A 21,519-nucleotide genomic window follows, 5' to 3' on the forward strand; every position below is an offset into this window, starting at 1 on the left:
TTTACCTTAATTAGTTATAGATCAAGTTTGTATTTCGTTCTGCTTAATTGAATTTTGAAAGAATTACGGTATTTTTATCTTTATAATTTTATTCCATAATTTGGGTAAATATAGGGTTCGTGATGCAATACATTTATGCACTCAATTTATGTTCTAAACGAGATTGTCATGAATTGAAACTTGCTGGATAGATTTTATAAATTGATTAATTATAGATCAAGTTTGCATTTCGTTCTACTTCATTGATTTCCGAAGGAATTGCGGTATTTTTTTTTTTAAATAATTGGGTTCACAATAGGGATCGTGATGCACTAAATTAATGTCGTGATGCCCTTCTGATCAATCGGCAATCCTCGGCTGACTCCGCTACGCTCCATTTAATTCATTTTGTGCGAGGTACGAGTCGTCCGAGTGCTACTGGATTAATGTATCATGATTTGAATTTATAGTGACAAGTATAGATCAAGTTTAATTTTTACTGGTATAAAATTTTTGTTCAACCATGTAAAATAAGCTTTTCTGATCAAAGCATTTGTGTATGTGTGTGTGTGTCAAATGGCATTCAAAGACGTCACGAGTCTTTCTTTGTAAGGCAGATCCAATATATTTCATTCATATTCAGGTAATAACTGAAATGTCCATATTTAAGTAACAATTTTTTTCATACACAGGCTCTAATAAAATGACACACGAAAGAGAAAAGGGGAACCCGGTAGGGGACATGTATTGCTTATGCAATACTCTCAGAATGCTTGTTACGAGAATTAATGTCGCAGTTTTTTTTTTCAGCAATAGCTGCGACGTCAATTCCCTTAATAACAACCAAAGAAAGACATTTTATTGTTGATACACGTATTTACATTTGTTTGGAAAAAAACCTATTCAAATTAAAATTAGATATGTTAGATATTTTATTATTGATGATTATGTCATTGCATGCTTAACTGATAGAACAATCATTGTTCAAGAAATCTATGTGCTTGACATTCTTAGTGTTGTTTATGCCCCAGTTAATGGCAATGGTCTCCATTAGATATAAAGGAAAAATATTCAGTGGTGTAAATATAACTTAGTTAATAGTTAATCAATCAGTAAAATCCCTGCAATAAAAAAATGATTATTGGGGGGGGGGGGGGGTAATGTACGCTCACATACTAAAATTTCCAAATAATTCATGAAGACCAGGCCCCAGGTCAAATTTTCAATCACCTGAAAATGGTTTATTGATTGTTGAATTGATTTGAAAATGTGCAAATTACAACATTTTTAAAAATCAAAATTAATTGCATTTCAATTATGATCTGTTTGTCTTCTACAAAATTTATATACAGCATGAAGATTTTGAATTAATCTTAAGATGTTTCATGATCCTGGGGCCTGAATCTTGGAAAAAAACCTTACAATTTACATTTTATATTAAGATATAGAATTTCCTATATCAAAGAAACGTTTGCTTTGCCGCATCGTAGTTTCTAATATATCTTTCAAAAAGATTTTATTATGGAAGAAACTTTCAAGATATCTGCAAATCTCAATAAGGATACCAAATCCTTTACAATACCAGTTAAAGCGTATCTAACAATTCTAAAAAAAGGATTGTTTGACTATTTTATGTATGACGTTTTTATATTCTTATGTTTTCAGAATTGAACATTACGATTTCCAAAGATTAATAGCATGTTCTATGTATCGCTCTTGGACGAAGCACTCTTTTTAAAATGTACACAACTTTTGTCAGTTCCCATCTCAAATATTCTTCAGTTGTCTGGTACGGCTGTACATAATATGATATAGAAATCAAAGTAGTGAAAGTACTGATGGGAGTTGATTATCAAATTAATTCGATGTATGATTGATTGACTGTATATTGTTTAGCGTCCCTCTCGAGAATTTTTAACTCATATGGAAATGCCACCACTTGCCGGTGGAGAGCTTCAATATTTTTTTAACTATACTATATATATTGAACAGAGAGGGATCTTTTTCGAGCCAGCACCTTACTGCGATCCGGAACCTTAGTTTATATAGTCTCATTCGAAGGACCGGTCTACAAGTCCTTCGGTGGGATTCAAAACCGAATTCGATGTATGTAACCTCGCTCACTTTTAAAATTATAATTATAATATTAATGCTTCGTGATTGAGGTATGTGAGAAGCGAATGCATTTAAGAGGATTTCGTGATCTTACAGAGTCAAAGCGGTATGGTTTGTTATATCGTAAATCACTTTTTATTCACGAGAACTTTATTTTAGCGTAACTAAGCGAGACAGCGTGATCGCGAAAATTTATCTATAGAACGATAACCATAGTTCGTGAAAAAAATTTTGTCGTGCTAATTAATAGTTAAATGAAACGACTAACTCGCGAAAATAAGGTTTGGCAAAATTTTGTGATCTACGGTAATTTGAAAACAAGAGGCCCAGGGGCCACCTGAGCACATCAGCTAAGAAGAAGCGCAAATCAGTTCAGTATTTAAAAGTTCACTGAATGTAAAAATTTGATCGTCCATTGTGGCCCTACCCTACTCCCGGAGGTAATGATTTGAACAAACATCAATTTACACTACCTGAGAATGTTTCAACACGAGTTTCATCTTTCCTGGCCCAGTGGTTTTTGAGAATTTTTTTTTTAAATGCCAGTATTTTTTCATTAATTCACACTTATCTCCCTTTGGAATGTGGCTTGGCCCTTCATATGAACAAACTTGAATTCCCTTTACCCAAGAATGCTTTGTGGTAAAATTGGCTCAGTGGTTCTTGAGTAGAAGATGAAAATGTAAAAATTTTACAACAACAACGACGACGGACAAATTTTGATTAGAAAAGCTCACTTGAACCTTCGGCCCAGGTGAGCTGATAACTTGAATGTCATGCGAAATCTTGTTAGATTAATCGTTTTCCTCATAAATCTCGTCCTTATCTCAGATGAAGGTATGAAACTAGTACTTTCAGTATCTAAGATAAAAAGATGTTTTAAGAAGAAAATAACATTGAAGACAAATTTGAGAGAAAATGAATAACGCACCCAGTGGGGAAAATGCAATTATTTTAATTTGGGTATGGAGAAATACTAATACAGTACAGGCCACGAGTTTTCCGCATCGCTCGGTGGAAAAAACACCGTGTGAAACGCTCTGTGTTATGCTACGTTTACACTATGTTCCCGGCAGCCACGGCAATCACGTTTCAGGCCACCGTGGAAAAAACGGGACGGGCGTGAGAAAACTTGGGGCAACGGGATGGGCAAACGTAACTCATCGCGATTGCCGTGGATGCCGTGCCAGATTTTTAAACTGCCAAAAAATTTGCCACGGCGGCCACGTTGCAGATGTGAAACTTAGTAGGTCGTAGTAAAACAGAATGAACGCAACAAAACGCGACAGCACGTAATAGACCCTAACAGAACTTGGAGGCAGTCCGCAGTGGGACGGGAGAATGTATATTTCCATTCATCTCACGGTCCATTCACGTTTTGAGACGTTTTGCTGAGTTTAGTCCGCGTTCTGTCACGGCTAGTTCACGGTTGTTGTCCGTTTTATCACGTTCTGCCACGTTTCATCACGGTCCTCACGGCAAACTAGGGTGTATGGTAGACGTTTCCTCGCGTTCAATCGCGGTTCGTCCCGGCATGTTACGCTTGATGGTCCCGGTGCGTTGCATTCTACTACAGTCTGACACGGCGCACGCGGTCTGAGAGGAAGCATATAAAAGCCGGGCACTGCAGAGAAGTTTCATTATGGATCCATATGGATCTCCGCCTTCTCATCCGTCTTATTCGTCTCATTCCTAGTTGCTGCACTCCTGCCTTTCCTCTCTGTAACTGCTGCTGGTTCTCTTCATTTTGACGAAGTGATTTTAGGTATGCACCCAGCAAACACGCGAAAATAAAATCTTCGTCTTAGGAATTCATGATGTTTTATCTTCGAAGGGTCATGATACAATGATTGTTTCTGGTTAGGAGACCTTCTCTGGTACAAACGTGATCCATAGTTTCCTGGCGTCTAGGTTTCATACGTAGAAAGACTTGACAGACCGTGAGAAACGTATAAGAACGCAGTTATGATAAGGCTGTCCGAAGGCTTAAAATGTCTAAAAAAATATACAGTTTATTTTGAGCTATATTTTAATTTCAATATGTTATCCTTGTTGGAAATTGTAGTCAACTTGAGATAACAGTTTAATCAGGTATTATAATAAAGCATTTCTGTGATGTCAGATGACTGTGTTGATCACGTGACGGACATTTTTGATATTCTTAAATGTTGCACAAAAATCGCATCGGCACAAGTGCATAACACAATTTTTGTGCAAAGTTTGTTACATAGATCTATTCACCGTGATCCATGGTACCTAAAAAGTGCTGGGGGCAGGTTTAATTTTTTCTTCTTAAGAAAATATTTTACGATAAATTAAAATTACCAACGTAAGAAGGGGTATTTTCCACTCTTTATCGCGATTTATACAAAAACAGTTAAACTACATACAATCCCCCAGCAAAATTCAGTTAGATGACATTCTTCTCTTTCAGATTCACGCAGAATATCTTTAATTTATCCTTGTCTTTCACTTGTGCTAGTCCAATATAAACACGATTCATAAATTCTAACTCTGTCTACGGAAGTGTTAGGAGAGCGTTTCAAACACAATTTTTTGCTATTGCTTGAATATATGCATATCAAACAAGCAAAAGGAATAGAGATATTTAAATATCAAATGTTAAACATTATAACTACACACACAAGCTTAAAAAACAAACCCTACTCTTGAATTAAACACAAATCCCCATAATAAATCTACATGCCGTGTAATAATTATGACACTTTCCCCGTCATGTCAGCTCAAGTATGCAGTGACTTAACGTCATATTCTATTATGACGTCATATCTAGGTAGTTCAGACAAGTAACTATACAGTTTGAACAGTTTGATATTTTACGGGCAGCCTTATCCTAGCTGCGAACTTCATAAGAACGCGAGAAACGAGAGGGGACCTATCAGAACGTAAGAGGCCTGGGGGGAACGTGCTGGCAAACGTGGCAGAACCGTAGTGCGCCGTGGAGCCTCCGGCACTCCACGGCAACTTCTTCCTACGGCCCATCACGGATTCCGTAGAAGACCGTAGAAGACCGCAAAAGAACTTGTCAAGACTTGGATAAAGAGGGGAAAATAACCAAAATCTCACGGCGCACTACGTTTCGGGCAAACGGGGCTGCCGTGGCTGCCGGGAACATAGTGTAAACGTAGCATTACACCGTGTACACGGTGTAGCACGGTGTGTGTGGATTTGAAATATACAGGTAGGCACACCGTGCCGCACCGTGTCTAGAAAAATTTCAGCCAATGTCCTCCGTGTCGCACCGTATCCAGTAAATTTCCCTCCGTGTCGCACCGAGTGTCCAGAAAATTCTCCTCCAAGCTGCACCGTGTAAATAATATTATAGACAAAATCGGTTGTTTCTGATAAAAAAATTTTAAATAAATTTTGATGACAATTTATAACTTTGGTTTATGTATATATAATAATCGTTTTTATACTACAAGATATTGGACTCGGAATAGCACGCATAATATAGAGATTAGATATGGGAAAAAATTGAATGATTTTCATTTGAATTATATAAATGTGGGTCTAGAAATTTACATTTTAGTAAAATTATTCATTTACGTTACAAAATCAAAATTATGAATTTTATTTTAAATGAATAATTTAATCTCATGTTTTCATGTACCAAAGGAAGACGAAATGGCGTCGAGCTGCATTCGTGTCACATACACTGTATGTAGTACAAAATCGGAGCTGTATTTATGTTCATGGTTTTTAAATGTACAATACTAGTGTACGATCCAAGCATTATTATGTATATTCCTTATTAAGGATGTACAACACACCTACCCCCAAAAATTCCTGTCGTTTAATTTTCGTTATTTTTGTATATTTAGTACATGACTATATCTACTGCATGTATGCACATTTTGGACAAAATCGTTCGAGTGGTTTTTGGACAGGGATTTCCAAAAGTTACCACCCCCCCCCCCCCTTTAGTTGTTTACAAGGAGAGAAAATTTTTAATCAATGAACTACTTAAACCTTGATTTTCAAAAAAGCCAGGTTAGATATAAATGTCAAATTTCATTGACTTATTCCTTTAACCATTTAACACAAAAACATAGTCATCTTTTTGATATACATATCATCAAAACAATTTTTAAAGACCTTAAATTGAAAAACTATGAATTATTTAAGCCTTGAAAATTGTGTATTTTTCAAATTCAAACTTTTTTGTGAAAAAACCTGTCGTTTAATTTGGGTAAAAAACTTTCTTTAGGTAGCTGGTAGTAAAAATAATCTTCATAATTTTTTGTATAATTTTTGTACGACCAGTTTTGATTAAATAGCGGAAAATTACCCCGTCCCCCTTTCTCAATAAATCACGTTCCCGCGCGTCTTTCAGACGGGGGTCGATCACTTTGCTATGAATCTACAAATACACATTTTAAAAAAATCAAATTGGAATATTGCTTTTGCTTCAAAAATATATTAACTTACATATTTAAAAGTTCTCATATGTAAAGCGTATATATATGTAAATTTTTAGGCAATTTTTGAATACCCCTACCACCCCCACCCCTTTCTTGTTTGCGTCGAAGACCATTAGCGTTTGACGAAACGTCGTTTACAGTGCAAATATACTAGTGTTTCGTCATTTGAATCCGGAGGTATGCATTAGTTTTTTAAATTCATGAATGCAAAATATATATATATATATAAATATTGATTCCTGGTTTTATATGTATCAGGAAAAACTTACAGAAGGATTTTAGTGTGTTTAGCCCATACATGTATGCGTTATGCATATCCATATAACATGAAACCTGGATACGTTATGTTGAATATGTTGATTTTTAATTTTATTTCTTTAATTTTATTTATCAAAAAAAAGTGTATGTTAAACTTTCCTGTGATATAAATGGAATAATTATAGTTTCTTTCAGGTCATTATTTCAAACGAGACAGTATGTGGCCGTGGGGATACATTGACATTTGCATACATGTACACCCCGCACGATATTGTACGCATTCTTTCAATGTCGTTGCTTCTAGTAATGTTAAAGGGAAAATTCCGTATTCGTCCTCATTAACTTCAAAATATCAAATATTAAACTCTTCATCTATTTTAATTTATATCAAATCGCACATTGATATTTTTAAAAATCTTATAGCTACGTTTTTTTTATTCGAGGAAATGCGAACCGACATTGTTGACAGTGTCAGAAAGTCAAACGATATGCAATGCTGCAATAGGATATTCATAAATTCAGATAATTTCAGTACTAGTAAACAATTCTCTTCAATTCTATACTTACATTACTATACTTACATTGTGTGTATGAGGTCTATTTGTATTCAATTCTCGGATTTATCAGGTCCTGCTGTAAATGTATCTGATGCTGTGTATGCGGAAAACCGTGAATAAAGGGAGGAAAATAAACATATCCTACATTTTCAGAGTTGTTCCTCTTTGATCAGTAAGGGTCTGAGAGCAACATTGATTTTACATTTTAAAATGTTTTTTGTTTGTTTATTGTTGTTTTATTGAATTAAACAGAAGGAAAAAAATATATCGCAAATTATAATAAAGACCATTAATCATTATAGCCAATTGTACATAATGAGAATTTCGGCAATGCAAAATAAAATTTTCAGATTAAAAAAAATGCTGCGCTTTGATCAAGAATACAATTAATTGTATATGAAATGAAATAAACATTAAGGGATGGTATTTTATGTCTTGCTTTTTACGGAGTTTTATCGGGTTAATTAGAAATAAATACTTGTGGATTGTGTAAGGTACTCATAATCACAGCCAACATGACAAAGCCCCATATTCCTTTTTACAGTCTTCCTTGGAAGACAGTATTATATAGTTGAAGTCTTTTTTACAGTCTTCGGACTATGCACTTCCTCTCTTTTGTGATTGGTAGAAATTGCATGATGAGAACATTTTAGGTATTTCATTGGTTGAAATGCTGTTCAACGCAAGGGAGATAACTTTCTGATGATCTAATTTTCGTACGACTTAACAATTCTGCAAGATTTTCAATCATAAAAAAATGGCAAAACGAAGAACAAAATCAGCAGCAATGAATTCTAAAAAACATGCTATTTTTTAATAGCATAAATCAAAAAGATTTCTCATTTCATTGTAAGTAAAATATGATTTTTATTGCTTGCAGGGTTTATAATTTTTTATTATTCTTTTTCCCTTTCTTGTTTGTAGAAGGTAACGGAATGGGCAGAGGTTAACCGAAAGCTCTCGGCCAGTCAAAGTTTACGGAGATGACCGAACGACAACCGCGGTAGGGCAAAGCCAGTAAAAAGCTAAGTTAGAAATACAAAATCAAGAAATTAAAAAAAAGTGATAAGTCCTGATATGTAGATCAGTTTACTGTTTAAGGTTGTTTAAGACAGTAAGCTTTTTAAAAAACCTCTACTTGTTTCTTTTATGATTGATAGACATCGGGATCGTTTTACTCGTCATTTTGACGCTTTATTTTTGATGTTAAATTTGACGTCACGTCAAACGTTCAATTGAAATCGCAAGAGTTATCTCCCCCAGTGTGTTGTACGTCTTTAAATTTTACATCATAATAATATTTACTCTGAACTTTAGAGAAACTTTTACCGGACTTTAAGGTGCTTGCGGGGAAATGGTTACATTACATTTACAATGTGAACTCTAAGTGTATGCTGCATATAAGTTCAGTTAGTTGTAAAAAAAAAATAGGTAAAACGATGTACTGTATACTGGGATATTTTCGCTCCGTGTTATTTTGGCCCTTTCTCATTTGATACAACTTTGCCCCTTTTGAATTCGCCCAGAAAGATTTTTGTTTAAGATAGTCCACTTCCGACATAGGTAAAAGGGGCGAAAATTTCACTGTATGTAGTATTAAATATTGTTTAATTTCCTGCATAATTCTATTATTCAGTTGATTGATTGATTGCTCCTTTATGTAAAATTTTTATTGTGATTAATTTATAACTATTTTAATGAAATAAGAAAGGGGATAATAAACCTCTTTCAGTATAAGTTAACTTAATTGACCATAGCGTACATAAGTTTATTATGTTTTGACACAAACATATCAATCTCTTACCTGTATTCAGAAGTCAGTAACATATTTTATGATGATAATAGTATTAACGACAGGTGACACTGTTCAATGTCATAAAAGCCACATATTGCTGCTTTTGAAATTCAGGTTCCTTAAGAAGGTACTTGATAGAAAGTACAATTATTTTAATTTGTACTAGTTCATCAAACGTTAGCCTTTTATTTTCTCAATTATATTGAACGTCTGTAAACAGTTGTTCGCGAATTCTTTAAGGACATATTCTTTCCCAATAGAGACAAATTAAAGATGCTTTCTTGTAAATACCGTTTTTCCATACCTTTTGAAGTTAACACTCTTTGAATGATATTTCATGTATCTCGTTACACGGGAATAAAAATGTTAACAGGGATCATATTAAGAACATCAAATTCGTAGCAGAGGATACAAAACGCAGTGTATGATAAAAACTATTTACAGGAGATAATTGTTCATTGCATCCTTTCAGTCGATAGTCAAAGTCTCCCTTCGCAAGACTTCATATTTACGCTCAATATCATTCACTTTCCCCTTTTTAGACATATAAACATCACTTAATTATCTATTCATATGGAATATTAATCAGTCCCACCAAAAGAAAAGATAGATGACTGTTGAATATTTTCCCAAAAGATATTCAAAATAACTCAATTGAACAATTTGTTTAGTTGGGATACAAAAACACAATCCTTGAGTAAAGAGAGTTTCAAAAATGATATGCTTTCAAACTCATTGTTAATGAATAAATTCACACTTTCATTTAAACATTCGAAGCATGCTTGCTTTCAGCCCCCAATACTGCTGCTTTAATTTCTTGCACATCTGTCATAATTGCTTTCACCATTTCATGCTGGCTTTCCATTTTGACCTTTTCTATAATAGTGTTCTCATCTTCTTTCTTTAAGGTTAGTTTTTGAATATTATTAAGATCATCGAAGTACTTCTTTCCAGTGAAGATTTCTAATCTTTTGCAGATATCTGACATCATTGACCAGTTGTTATTGAATTCTATCTGAGGTGTGGAAGCAGAACACACATGTGCAGTCAAACTGTTCCGGATTGACCTAATTCTCTCTATATCATCACCCACGGTCACTTCTCCTGCTGCGGGTTCGTCTCCCCATTTTCCTTTTGTTGGTTTCGGGATCGTTTTACAAATGTTTCTGATTAATGTGTATGTTAATGAGATATCAAAATTTTTGTATCCCAAATGTTTAGCATCCTGCAAGAGATGCTCTTGTTCTGGGCGCAATCTTTTATAAACAGGTGATGCTTTAACTTTCCTCTCAATGTCGGAAGGTTGCACCTCCATCTCCAGTATATCCCTGTATGCCTGATTTAACACATCGTTTGTTGCCATTCCAAGTTTTGCAAATCGAGATCGGTCCCTCAGGTCTTGTCCAGAGGCCACTGGAGTCTTAGCAGCGATTGCCTTCATCTGCAACATTTTTTTTATTTTAGAAGAAAATAAGAAAATTCAGGGAAAAATTCATATGACAAAATGCACAAAGTGTTTCAACAAAGAAAACCATATGATATGAAATGCATTTTTCTCCTATCGGCCTGGATAGTTTATTTTTAAACATAAAAAGACTAGATCGTTTTAAATTGTTTTTTTTAAATTTACTTTAAAATACTTGTGATAATTATTTTAGATTTTTTGTATATTTTGTTAATCTATATTTTAGAAATTTGAAGCAAAATCATTGGTAAATATATCTACTCATAAATTTTGTAAATTTCAAAGCGCTTTTGTACTTTCGAATACCTATATATTAAGTACTGATAGCTTTAAAAATGACAGAAATTCAAAATATGAAATAGAAGAAAATCAATGTATTTCTAATGAGTTCAAAAATAATTTTCTTTCACATTATTTCAAAAAAATATTGTTTTGATTTTCTCTCGCAGGTCTATTCTTTTTTATTTTAACTTTTTAAGAATTATATTTGGCTTATTTAAAAAACATTTTACAGTACTATTATTTTATTGTATCTTGCAGAACATATCTGTTTTATTTCAGCATCTAAAGATAATATACCAGAGTACCTGTTTCCAGTATTTGAGGATTTCTGTCGGGTCAACATTGTGCTTTTTCTCTACAGGACAGGAAGGGCACAAAAAAGGCAGCTCTGTTAGCTCGGATTCCTTGATCACATGACTTTTTTCACTGTCACAAAAGCCGAATGGTCTGCATTTGAAGCCAATATGGAATTTAAGATTTCTTTGAAATGTCCTGGACAAAGTGTGCAATTCATCTTCAATTTTCTCCCTTATCCTCAAACATGTGGGTATATCAACTTCTCCCTCAATTACGTACACCTGCAACTGAATTTCTGATTGGGTCATTCCAAGCAGAACGCAGTGTTTCTCAAACAGAAACACGGCCGCTGTTTGGTAAACGCATGGTTGTTTTTTTCCGTTTTTACTTTCTTTTACAATACGCCATGGAAACTGCATGCAACTTGCAACAAGACGCTGAAAAATTCCAGCAGGAAGAACATCAAACATGTAGCAGAGGATGGATGAGGCAGTGTATGATGAGAAACATTCCGCAGGAAATGGTTTCTTGTTCATACAGGGGACATACCATTTCTTATCTTCCATCTTAGCCAGAAGTCCTACTTAGTAGTTTCTCCATGTAGAGCATGATTTTTTCTTTGTGTTCCATGTATCCATTGTTGTTCATTTCCCATATTGCAGACAGCAAAGTGTCACCCAATTCTCCATTTTCACTGAATTTACACCACTCTGATGCATGCTGATATAAATCTTCCTCTGCGTGTTTTTTATCAGTTATTACGTTTTTGAATGCATCTGCAAACCACTGAACATCAATGATAATTATTCCACCCAGGAGTTTCTGGTTAAAATGTAGAATCTCTCTAATGTCATGAAAAAACTGCAGCATGGTGTTAATATCTTCGACTCTCTCCAATTTTATGTTCTGTGGCAGTGCTTGGTTAAAAGCCATAAGCTTTTCTTTACAAATAATTTTCAGCTTTTTCTTTTCCTGGAAGAATTTTTCAAACATAGCCCAAGAGTATGGAAGCTTTTCACCCCAGTGGCCAAGATTTTGAACAACTTTAACAATTGACTCTTTGATTTTTTCAATGCTTTGACTGTCATGGAAACCTACGGCAAATTTCCTTCTTTTGTCAAGGTGACCTTGCAGGGACTTGTCCTCTGTTTCCAAAGTTTTCCATATATCAAAGAAAAACTCCTCTACCTCCTGGCAAACACATAAGATTGAGTTAAAAATATAAATTTAATAAAACCTGTATTTAATCATAAAAATGTTGCTTTTATATTTATATTTTTCCAAAAATGTACCAAAATGGAATCAATGCTTATGATAATTTATCCAAAAATTTATACTGGACTCAAAAATATCCCAACTTGTTTAATCTAAGAAGGATTAACATTTATTCTATCGGAGTTATCTCATTTATCTAAATATCAATGATCATTAAGGCTTAATGTAGAACCTATGTCGGAAAAGTCTTTGTCACAAAATTTTCAAACTTTTCAAAATGATAAATTAGTACTTGCTTATCAATTAGTTAAAAGCTCATGGTATGTTTCCTTGTTTTTAAATCTAGTAGAGCCTGCGAATCTTGGTATGATAATTACATACTGCGACTACACATTTTCAGTTAATTTTAGGGGTATTTGTCAAGAAGAGAATATGAAAAAATCACAAAAATACCTTCTCAAACATCGTTGTTTATAGACTCTATAAACTGAACAATATTAAGCAATATTTCTCAAGATTAATTTCTTTTTTATTCAATTGACATAAAAGTTAACTCCACATTTAAAAAAAAAAAATAGGCAAATGGACTCTATTTTTTTTAGTCAATTCTCCACCCTACATTTGTAAATATTTTTCAAAAGTCTTTGTCACAATGTTTTCAATCTTTAATATGATGAAGAACATACCCAAACGATTACAAAAAGTCAATAAAATATATACCTTACCCCTCTAACTAATGAGAGATGGGCTATTTACCGATGCTAATATTCTTGACCTTTTTGCACTAAAACGGGATTTAATTATTAGGACTGTTTGGGGTTTCTTTTAGATTAAACATGTTTATCAAAAATTGTACTTTTAATTTTAAAAGATCATATTTAATAGAAAAATTGTAATCAAACACCAAGAATATGAATAAGTAACAAATAATTATGAAAAGGAATGCACATCATTTCATTATAGATATCACAAAATGTACACACGATTACAAGATCTACAACACGTACATATTTGACTTAGACACATTTCAACAAGATATTACACTATTTAGTTGGCAACTGAAGATTTCCTAGGATTTTTGCATTCCTACATAGTGGTATATACTATTCACATTATTACAGTGATTTGTATACATTGTAATTTCATTGAACAAGATAGTCTACTGTCTTGGATTTGTCAACTTAACTAAGGTCAAGATCTAGTAAATAAAAAGTGCCTATAGGTTTCTCTTATTACAGAAATATATTGTCATTAAGCCCCAAAAATATATAAATTGAATTAAGATTATTTTGGCATGATTTTAAAATTGAATTCTGTGAATTTCAAAATGAAGTATTTTCTACCAATTCTATTGAAGATGTAAAGTACGGGAAAAAGTGACATTGAATTAATTATGACGTCATAATGGATTGAGCATAGGCTAATACATTCACTAGTGATGATGTTATGCGAAGTAGGTTCTACGTTAAGACAGAATTGTGACATAAATTTCAGGCGAGATATAAATAGATTACAAGCAACCCGTTGGTCTAATCGCTTTCCGGTGTCACTTTGATATCTTGGAACATAAGTTTTTGTCCAAGTTGTCTTACAGTTTTCTCCTATATTGTGTTCAAAATCTAGCTATGATAAATTTTTACATTTCAAGAGAGTTCTTGCGTCGAAATTTGACATTTTCATTCCCTTGAGGAATTCTCTACCCCAAAATGTAGAACCTTGTGTAGCATGCTGCATCTAAGTACACAATATGAAGAACAAATCAAAATGGACTACATAAATATCCATTGCACATTATTTTTATCTATCGCGACTTTTCGCTGTTCCTGATGCATTACCTCTCTATTCCATAATCAAAATATCTATTAGCTACAAGTAACTATAGCTCGGGCAACACATTTAGCTAATTAATAGTGAGATTCAAAAGAATTTATTAAGTATTGCAATTAAGATCTTAGATACCTGTTCTGTTTTGTTTTCAGCATGAGTAGCAACCAGTATAACAGGAGCTTCCTCACTGCTGTATTGATGAATGGAATTGGCCCAGAATGTAAGATAATCTGAATAAAATAATTATAAATCATAAAAAATTATTACATGGACTATTCATGTGTGACTACGAGTAGAACTGGGACCTAATTACTGCTGTATTGATGAATGAACTTTGCCCAGAATGTTAGATAATCTGAGAAAAATATCAACATTCATGGTTATTTTTGCTTTCATAATTTGATTTTAATGAGTATATAAGATTGGTAGATGGCCTTTGAAATGAAGATTCTGTTATTAATTCTGATTTTTCTGTACTAATAAACTAATGCACAATGTCATGTAAAAGAAGTAAACCTCTGTGTGTCCATCCCCCGTAAACGGAGCCTTCCTGACAACACACTTCTTCGCCAACCTTATCATCGAACTTCTTCTCCATATTCAGCACCAGAATGAAGAAAACCCGAGGACTCAAAAAAATCTGATGTGAAGCGTAATATGAATACTGTCCAGCAAAGTCCACCATGGTGATTTTTTTCTCTGGATCATCCGATACATCTTTGGACACTCGAAATATTCCTGACATTTCTGAATTCTTTGGAATATTTTGTTTGTCTTCATGTATTTCTTCGTTATCTATAAATCCCACCGCTTCATTTCCTTTAGGTGAGTCAGATCCTGTATCCAAGCTCTTAGGAAACAATTCTTCATCACTTCCCGATTTATGAGTTTTTGATTTACTCGATGTATCTTTCTGATCCCTTGTTTCTTCAATATTCATCTTTTTAGTATTGTAGCGGGTATTCCCGGCAATGATGATGGAAAACACAGTTGATAATTTATACGTTTATTTTGATGATATCTTTAGATGATTGGAATATAATATAACGAAGTCCTGCAATATACAAATTGCGTCATAAAAATATGTACAAAATAGTATTTCAATTAAACATTCCGATTATAAAATATAACAAATTATCTGTCTTCCCTTTTACAATAAATTATCATCATTTACTATGATAATACACAAGAAATATACTTTACACATGATATAAGGGAGTTAACTCTTATAATGCAATTATACTTTACAATCTTGTGAAGAGTTATCTTTCTTTGATATTTCTTTACAAATCATAAATATATATATACAGATAGACATACCAATTTATGGAACTGAACTTTCTCCAATTCAAATATACATTTCTTTATTTTATGGTGTTACCTATGTACAATAAATATAATAATAAGGACTTGCTCTATACAAATACCTTTCTCAAAATAAATAATTATTTAGATTATCTTATTACCAAAATCTTCACTTTAAACTATTTTCAGGTTTATATACTATTTAATTTATAGGAAAACTTCATCAGATTTATCAATATCTGAATAAATAGACAGATAACTCAGAATGTAACAATTAAAAGTAAAATATCTTGTTTTCATATTTTTAACATAAATATTATAGAAAACATATATTGTAGCATAAAACAAGTAAAAACTTACATTTCTGGAACTGTCTTAGGTCTCAAGGTCTTTGGAAATAAATATTTCAACAGCAAAGTAAACTACGTCTTCTCATAAGAAATCAGAATTCTAGAGTCTAAACTGAATAAAACTCACTACCCCACAAAGACCAAAACACTAACCAATGAAAACTAAGTATTTCAAAAACTGACCAATAGATATGTGTGTGGTCATGTATAAGTGTATGTACAGGTGTGGATCCAAAGGGGTGTATAACTATAGCACTAAATTCCCAAGTTAGTAAAGAAAGAAAAGAATAAACTTTAACGGAAAACTATCATTTATAACTTATTTAACAGTTTATTTAGTCTATTTAATTTATATTTAATATTTATTTTATTTCATTTAAAATCACTCCAACTTTTATTATTTCAAATAAAAGTATCTCTACTACAAACTCCCCCCCCATTAGAAAATGACGTCCCCGTCATTTCTCTAATGGACTTACCATCTATACTCTGCTCTGTTCCTGCAATTCTTCAAGTTAACTGGACGATCTGAAATAAAAACAAATATGTACAATTAAAAACAGATTAATTTCTCTTTAAAATATCTAACATGGTTTGAACTATTTCCTTTTCATATGATTTCATTTCCGTTGAAGATTTCAAACGATGTAGATAGTCACACTTCTTCATCCATTCTTGTTGCTGCTGTTGCTGAACTAAAACAAATTCCTGGGGGTTTAACCAATCTGGTTTTCTTCTCTCCCTATTGCTTCTTCTTAGTGGAACTGGTACAGGTTCTTCTTCTTTATCCTCAGATCTGGAACTTCTGGCTTCAGCATGTTGCTGCTGTTGCTCCGTCTCTGTCTCTACTGGATGTTGATCTGTTTCTTCCCCCTCTGCATCATGATGCTGTATTTCTTCTTCTCTTTCCTGACTCTCTTCTATATGATCCATCTGTTGTATGGGTCTTTGTACAGGCTGCTCCCTAGGGCTATGTACAATTTGCTCTTTAGGGCTCTGTACTCTCTGCTCTCTAGGGCTCTGTACTCTCTGCTCTTCTGATCTCTGTACTTTCTGCTCACCTGGGTGCTTACTAACATCTACTGGGATGTTAACCTCAGGGATCCTTGGTACCGGTACCGGAATAAATTCTGTATCTGACTCTTCATCTGAACTAATATCTCTGTCATTCTCTGATTCTCTAATCTCTGGTGTTTTCTCTTGAACCTGTCCTTGTTTCTTCAGTGTCTGCCTTGTCCTGGGTTTTGGAGTAGGTCTGGATGTTGATGGTGATGATTCATCTACACTGGTTTTATAAGAATCTAGATGTCCAATAGGGAGTAGAAGGTTTCTGTGTAATGTCCGAGTTTTTCCTTTTGTCGTTTCTTTCTGTACTTTATATACTGGGATTTCTGGATTAGGATGTTCAATCACTAAGTATGGCTCTTCTTCCCATTTATCAGCAATTTTGTGCTTTCCATCAAAAGCTACAATTTTTACAAGTACTCTGTCACCTATCTGTATTTCTGCATTTGTTGTTCTTCTATCATAAGTGTCTTTCTGTCTTTCCTGTGATTTCTTGGTAATTTTGTTCACTAGTTCGTAAGCTGCTTTCATGTTTTCTTTCAAGTTGCTGATGTATTTGGATACTGATTTCTTTTCATCTTTCTTTAGGCCAAACTCTATGTCGATCGGTAATTTTGGTTCACGTCCAAACATAAGGAAATATGGGGAAACTCCGGTTGACTCATTCTTGATACAGTTGTACGCATGCACTAATGGGTTAATATACAGCTTCCAGTTCTGTTTCTGTGATGGTTTCAGGGTTCCTAGCATGTTGAGTAAAGTTCTATTATATCTCTCACATTGACCATTGCCCATAGCATGGTAAGGGGTTGTCCTTGACTTTTTCATCCCTGTAATCTGACATAATTCTTTGATAATTTGGCTTTCGAAATTAGCTCCCTGGTCTGAATGTATTCGTGTTGGAATTCCGTAATAAGTAATAAAGTTGTTGTATAAAGCTTCTGCTGTTGTCTTTGCAGTCATGTTGCGTGTTGGTACCGCATGCGCAAAACGAGTGAAGTGGTCAGTTATTACAAGTACATGCTGATATCCTCCTTTACTCATCTCTAATGTCAAGAAATCCATGCAGACAAGTTCTAATGGATAAGAAGAAATGATGTTGACTAATGGTGCTTTCTGGTTTGTTGATTTTCTGTGCACACATCTGTTACAGTTCTTGATCCAGTTTTCGATGTCTTGGTGCATTCCTACCCAATAGAATCTGTCTTTAACGAGAGATGATGTTCTTTCTCTGCCCGGATGGCCAAACTTGTTGTGTAATTCCATCAAAACTTTGTCTTTGAATGATCTAGGTATTACTAATTGTTGATTCAAGTTGTCAAATGAAGTTGTTTCCCTGTAAAGAATATTATTGATAAGTCTAAGTTTGTTGAAATTCCTAACTAATGCCTGTGAATGAGGATGAAATGGTAAGTCCTCAAGTCTAGGTTTCTTTTGTAGCTTTACGTGATGAATCCAGGATCTAATAGTCGGGTCGTTTCTCTGAACACTGTACCAATCTATCTGCTGGTCAATAACATCCTGTTGAGAAAAATTTTGATCAATAATAGAAGTATCTAAAGACAAAGTAGTAACAAGTGGCTCTACATGAACTGCTTTACATACGGCTTTGATGGAATCTGTAGAAATGGACTGAAAATCATCATTAGTTGGTCTTCTGGACAGGGCATCTGCATCTTGGTTCTGTTTACCAGGCCTGTAAATAATACTGAAATCATAAACAGATAAAGCTGCTAGCCACCTATGCCCTGCTGCGTCAAGTTTGGCTGACGACAGTACGTAGGTCAGGGGATTGTTGTCCGTCAATACTGTGAATTTATGTCCATAAAGATAGTCATGAAATTTTTCGCAAATCGACCATTTCAAAGCTAAGAATTCTAATTTGTGTGCTGCGTAGTTCTTTTCTGTAGGACTTAGACTGCGACTGGCGTAGCTGATGACTCTTTTTCTTCCTTGTTGTTCCTGGTACAGTACAGCTCCAAGTCCTAGCTTGCTGGCGTCTGTATGAAGCTCAAATGGAAGATTGTAGTCTGCATATCCAAGAATCGGTGGTTCTGTCAAGAGTTGCTTAAGATGTTGGAAGGCTTGTTGTTGTTCTGTTCCCCATTTAAATTCCTTTGCTGCTTGTTTTCCCTTTTTGTCCTTCTTACTATTGGCTTTTGGCATCATTTCTATTAGTGGCTTTGAGATTTTACTGAAATTAGGGATAAATCTTCGGTAATACCCGATGAAACCAATAAACTTTCTTATTTCTTCTGGTGTACGTGGAATGGGCCAATCCAGGACTTTCTGTACTTTCTCTGGGTCTGTCTCTATTCCTTCCTCGGAAACAATGTGGCCGACATACTTTACCTTCTTCATGAATAAATTACACTTCTTTGGTGAGAGTTTGAGACCTGATTCCCTAAGTTTGTCAAAAACAAGTTGTAATCTGTGGATGTGTTCTTCGTATGATCTTGAGAATATGATTAAATCATCCAGGAAAATAAAACAAATATTCAAATGTAGGTCTCCTAAACAGGTCTCCATTAGCCGTTGGTAAGTGGCAGGGCTGTTTGATAGTCCGAATGGAAGTCTGTTAAATTCGTAAAATCCGAGAGGTCCTACGGTGAAGGCTGTACGCTCTTTATGCTCTTCTAATATCTCTACCTGATGGTACCCGGACTTCATATCCAAAACTGAAAAGTAACTGTTTCCTGAAAGAGCATTAAGAATTTCTTCTATCCTCGGCAAGGCATATGCATCTTTCTTAGTCCTCTGGTTAAGTTGTCTGTAATCTATGCACATCCTTAATTTGTTGTCCTTTTTTCTAACTAAGACCACATTACTCGAGAATGGTGAACTTGATTTTCTTATGACGTTGGAATCTAAAAGCATCTGTAAATGGTTTCTGATCTCTTCAAACATAGCAGGTGGTATTCTCCGTGTTCTCTGCTTAAAAGGTTGTTCATCTAGTAAATCGATTCTGTGCTTAACAGTGTTGTTAAATCCAATATCAGTCTCGCCTTTTGAAAATATATCCTCGTACGCTCTGAGTAGTTCATGTACTTCCTGTATCTGACTTGATGATAAGTTGTCAGTAGATATTTTCACATCCTGTAAATAAGTTATCTCCTCCTGATGTAAATGTTGAGGCTGATCTATGATGGATACTGGGTGTATCTCACAAAGTATTGCCTTTGGATTAACAGTCACTGTTCTTGTTGTCAAGTTACTGATGTTCACTGGTATGACTTGATTTTCTTTTGAGTTGAAGTTAACGACAGATGGTTCAATGTCAAGATCTGTTGGAATTCTGGAGTATTTTGTTGATTGTAGTAACGCACAAGTTGAGTGGTATGGGATCTTCCTATCTGCATACCCATTAATCACTACTTGGCTATTCGGACGGATGGTGATTGTCTGTTGTTCGGCTGATTTTACAATGGCTAATCTAAAATTCTGTTTCATCAATGCTTTTTCTCTCAGCTGTAAACTTCTAAATGCTAAATACCAAGGTGTTTGTAATGGTGTTTCCTGCAAGAACTTCTCTCCATACTGCTGATGAGTGTTGTTGAGAAATAAGTTGATGATGTTGGTTCCTAATAATATTGGAGTTGATTTGCTGTAATTCGAATCTGGTACAATCAAGAAAAGGCATGGTAAAGGTTGACAGTTGGGAATTCCTATTGGCTGAATTTCTGCTTCAATGTACCCTAGGTAAGTAAGAGAATTTCCATCTGCACACTCGATGTTGATGAAATCTTGTATTGGATGGATAGGATTTTCTTGCAGGTTGTCCTCATAAAATGATCTTGATATCGTAGATACTGTTGAGCCTGTGTCTAGTAAGGCTTTAGCTTTCATCTGTGAAATCCGAATGTCTGTCTCTGTTGATTTGCCAATCAATTTCGGCTGGTACATGGGGCTCTGTAATCTCCGACCTATCGTCGTCCCCTTACCGACGGTCGACGTCCGTTTAAATGACCTCTGTAATGGTCAACGTTAACTCTACATCCAATTTGGAGGTGACCCTGTTGGCCACATCTCCAACATATAACTTCCTCAAAGGCTGTTGATTGTGGATTCTGATATCTGGTATTCTGCTGCATCTGAGGAGCCTGATATCTGTATGGCATACTGAATCTATGAGGAGCTCTAAATCTAGGAGTGTAATTTCCTCGTCATTCCTCTTCCTCTGTACTGATCATTTCTCCTTTCTCTCCTCATCTCCTCTAATTCCGTTGACAGTCTATTTACAACACCTCTTAAATCATCTGTATCCTCCTGCTTTCTGTCTACAGTAACTCTCTTTGATGGTATAGGCTTTGACTGTTTTTCTGATTCTGCTCTTTTCTCTTTGTCCTGTTCGATTACTCTCATTGCCATTCTCAGTTCATCAAAATCAAGGTATTTGTCGTGTAAATGGCCTGATATGTCCTTCAAACTAGGCTTCATTCCATTCCAGAACATGTTCCTTAACATTTCATTTTCATCTCCTTGCTTCACTTGTCCTCGCATGACAGCTTTGCTGAGTAAATCCTCTAGTCTGCATCCCCATGTTGAGATATCCTCACTTTCTCCT

General features: G+C 34.6%; 1 protein-coding gene across 1 annotated transcript; it reads right to left on the reverse strand.

The window, feature by feature from the left end:
- Positions 1-9,672: 9,672 nt before the first annotated feature.
- Positions 9,673-15,175, reverse strand: LOC134272820 (probable serine/threonine-protein kinase pats1). Its single transcript, XM_062754986.1, has 4 exons — positions 14,752-15,175; positions 14,368-14,465; positions 11,202-12,384; positions 9,673-10,590 (listed from the first exon to the last, which is right to left on the reverse strand). Exons 1-3 carry the CDS (start codon positions 15,173-15,175, stop codon positions 11,761-11,763), a joined length of 1,146 nt encoding a protein of 381 aa, XP_062610970.1. The 3' UTR covers positions 9,673-10,590; positions 11,202-11,760.
- Positions 15,176-21,519: the final 6,344 nt, after the last annotated feature.

Source organism: Saccostrea cucullata, unplaced genomic scaffold (genome assembly GCF_032062105.1).
Source record: "Saccostrea cucullata isolate Sc308-1 unplaced genomic scaffold, CSIRO_AGI_Scuc_v1 ctg8218, whole genome shotgun sequence".
Lineage (NCBI taxonomy): Eukaryota > Metazoa > Mollusca > Bivalvia > Ostreida > Ostreidae > Saccostrea > Saccostrea cuccullata.

Bases quoted from the DNA above. Each gene is read 5' to 3' on its own strand.
- LOC134272820 (XM_062754986.1), bottom strand. From the start codon at position 15,175: ATGAATATTGAAGAAACAAGGGATCAGAAAGATACATCGAGTAAATCA. The intron at 14,466-14,751 runs GTTTACTTCTTT...TATTTTATTCAG, and splicing joins CGGGGGATGGACACACAGAG to ATTATCTTACATTCTGGGCC. The intron at 12,385-14,367 runs GTATCTAAGATC...TGTGTTTGCCAG, and splicing joins CTGAAAACAAAACAGAACAG to GAGGTAGAGGAGTTTTTCTT.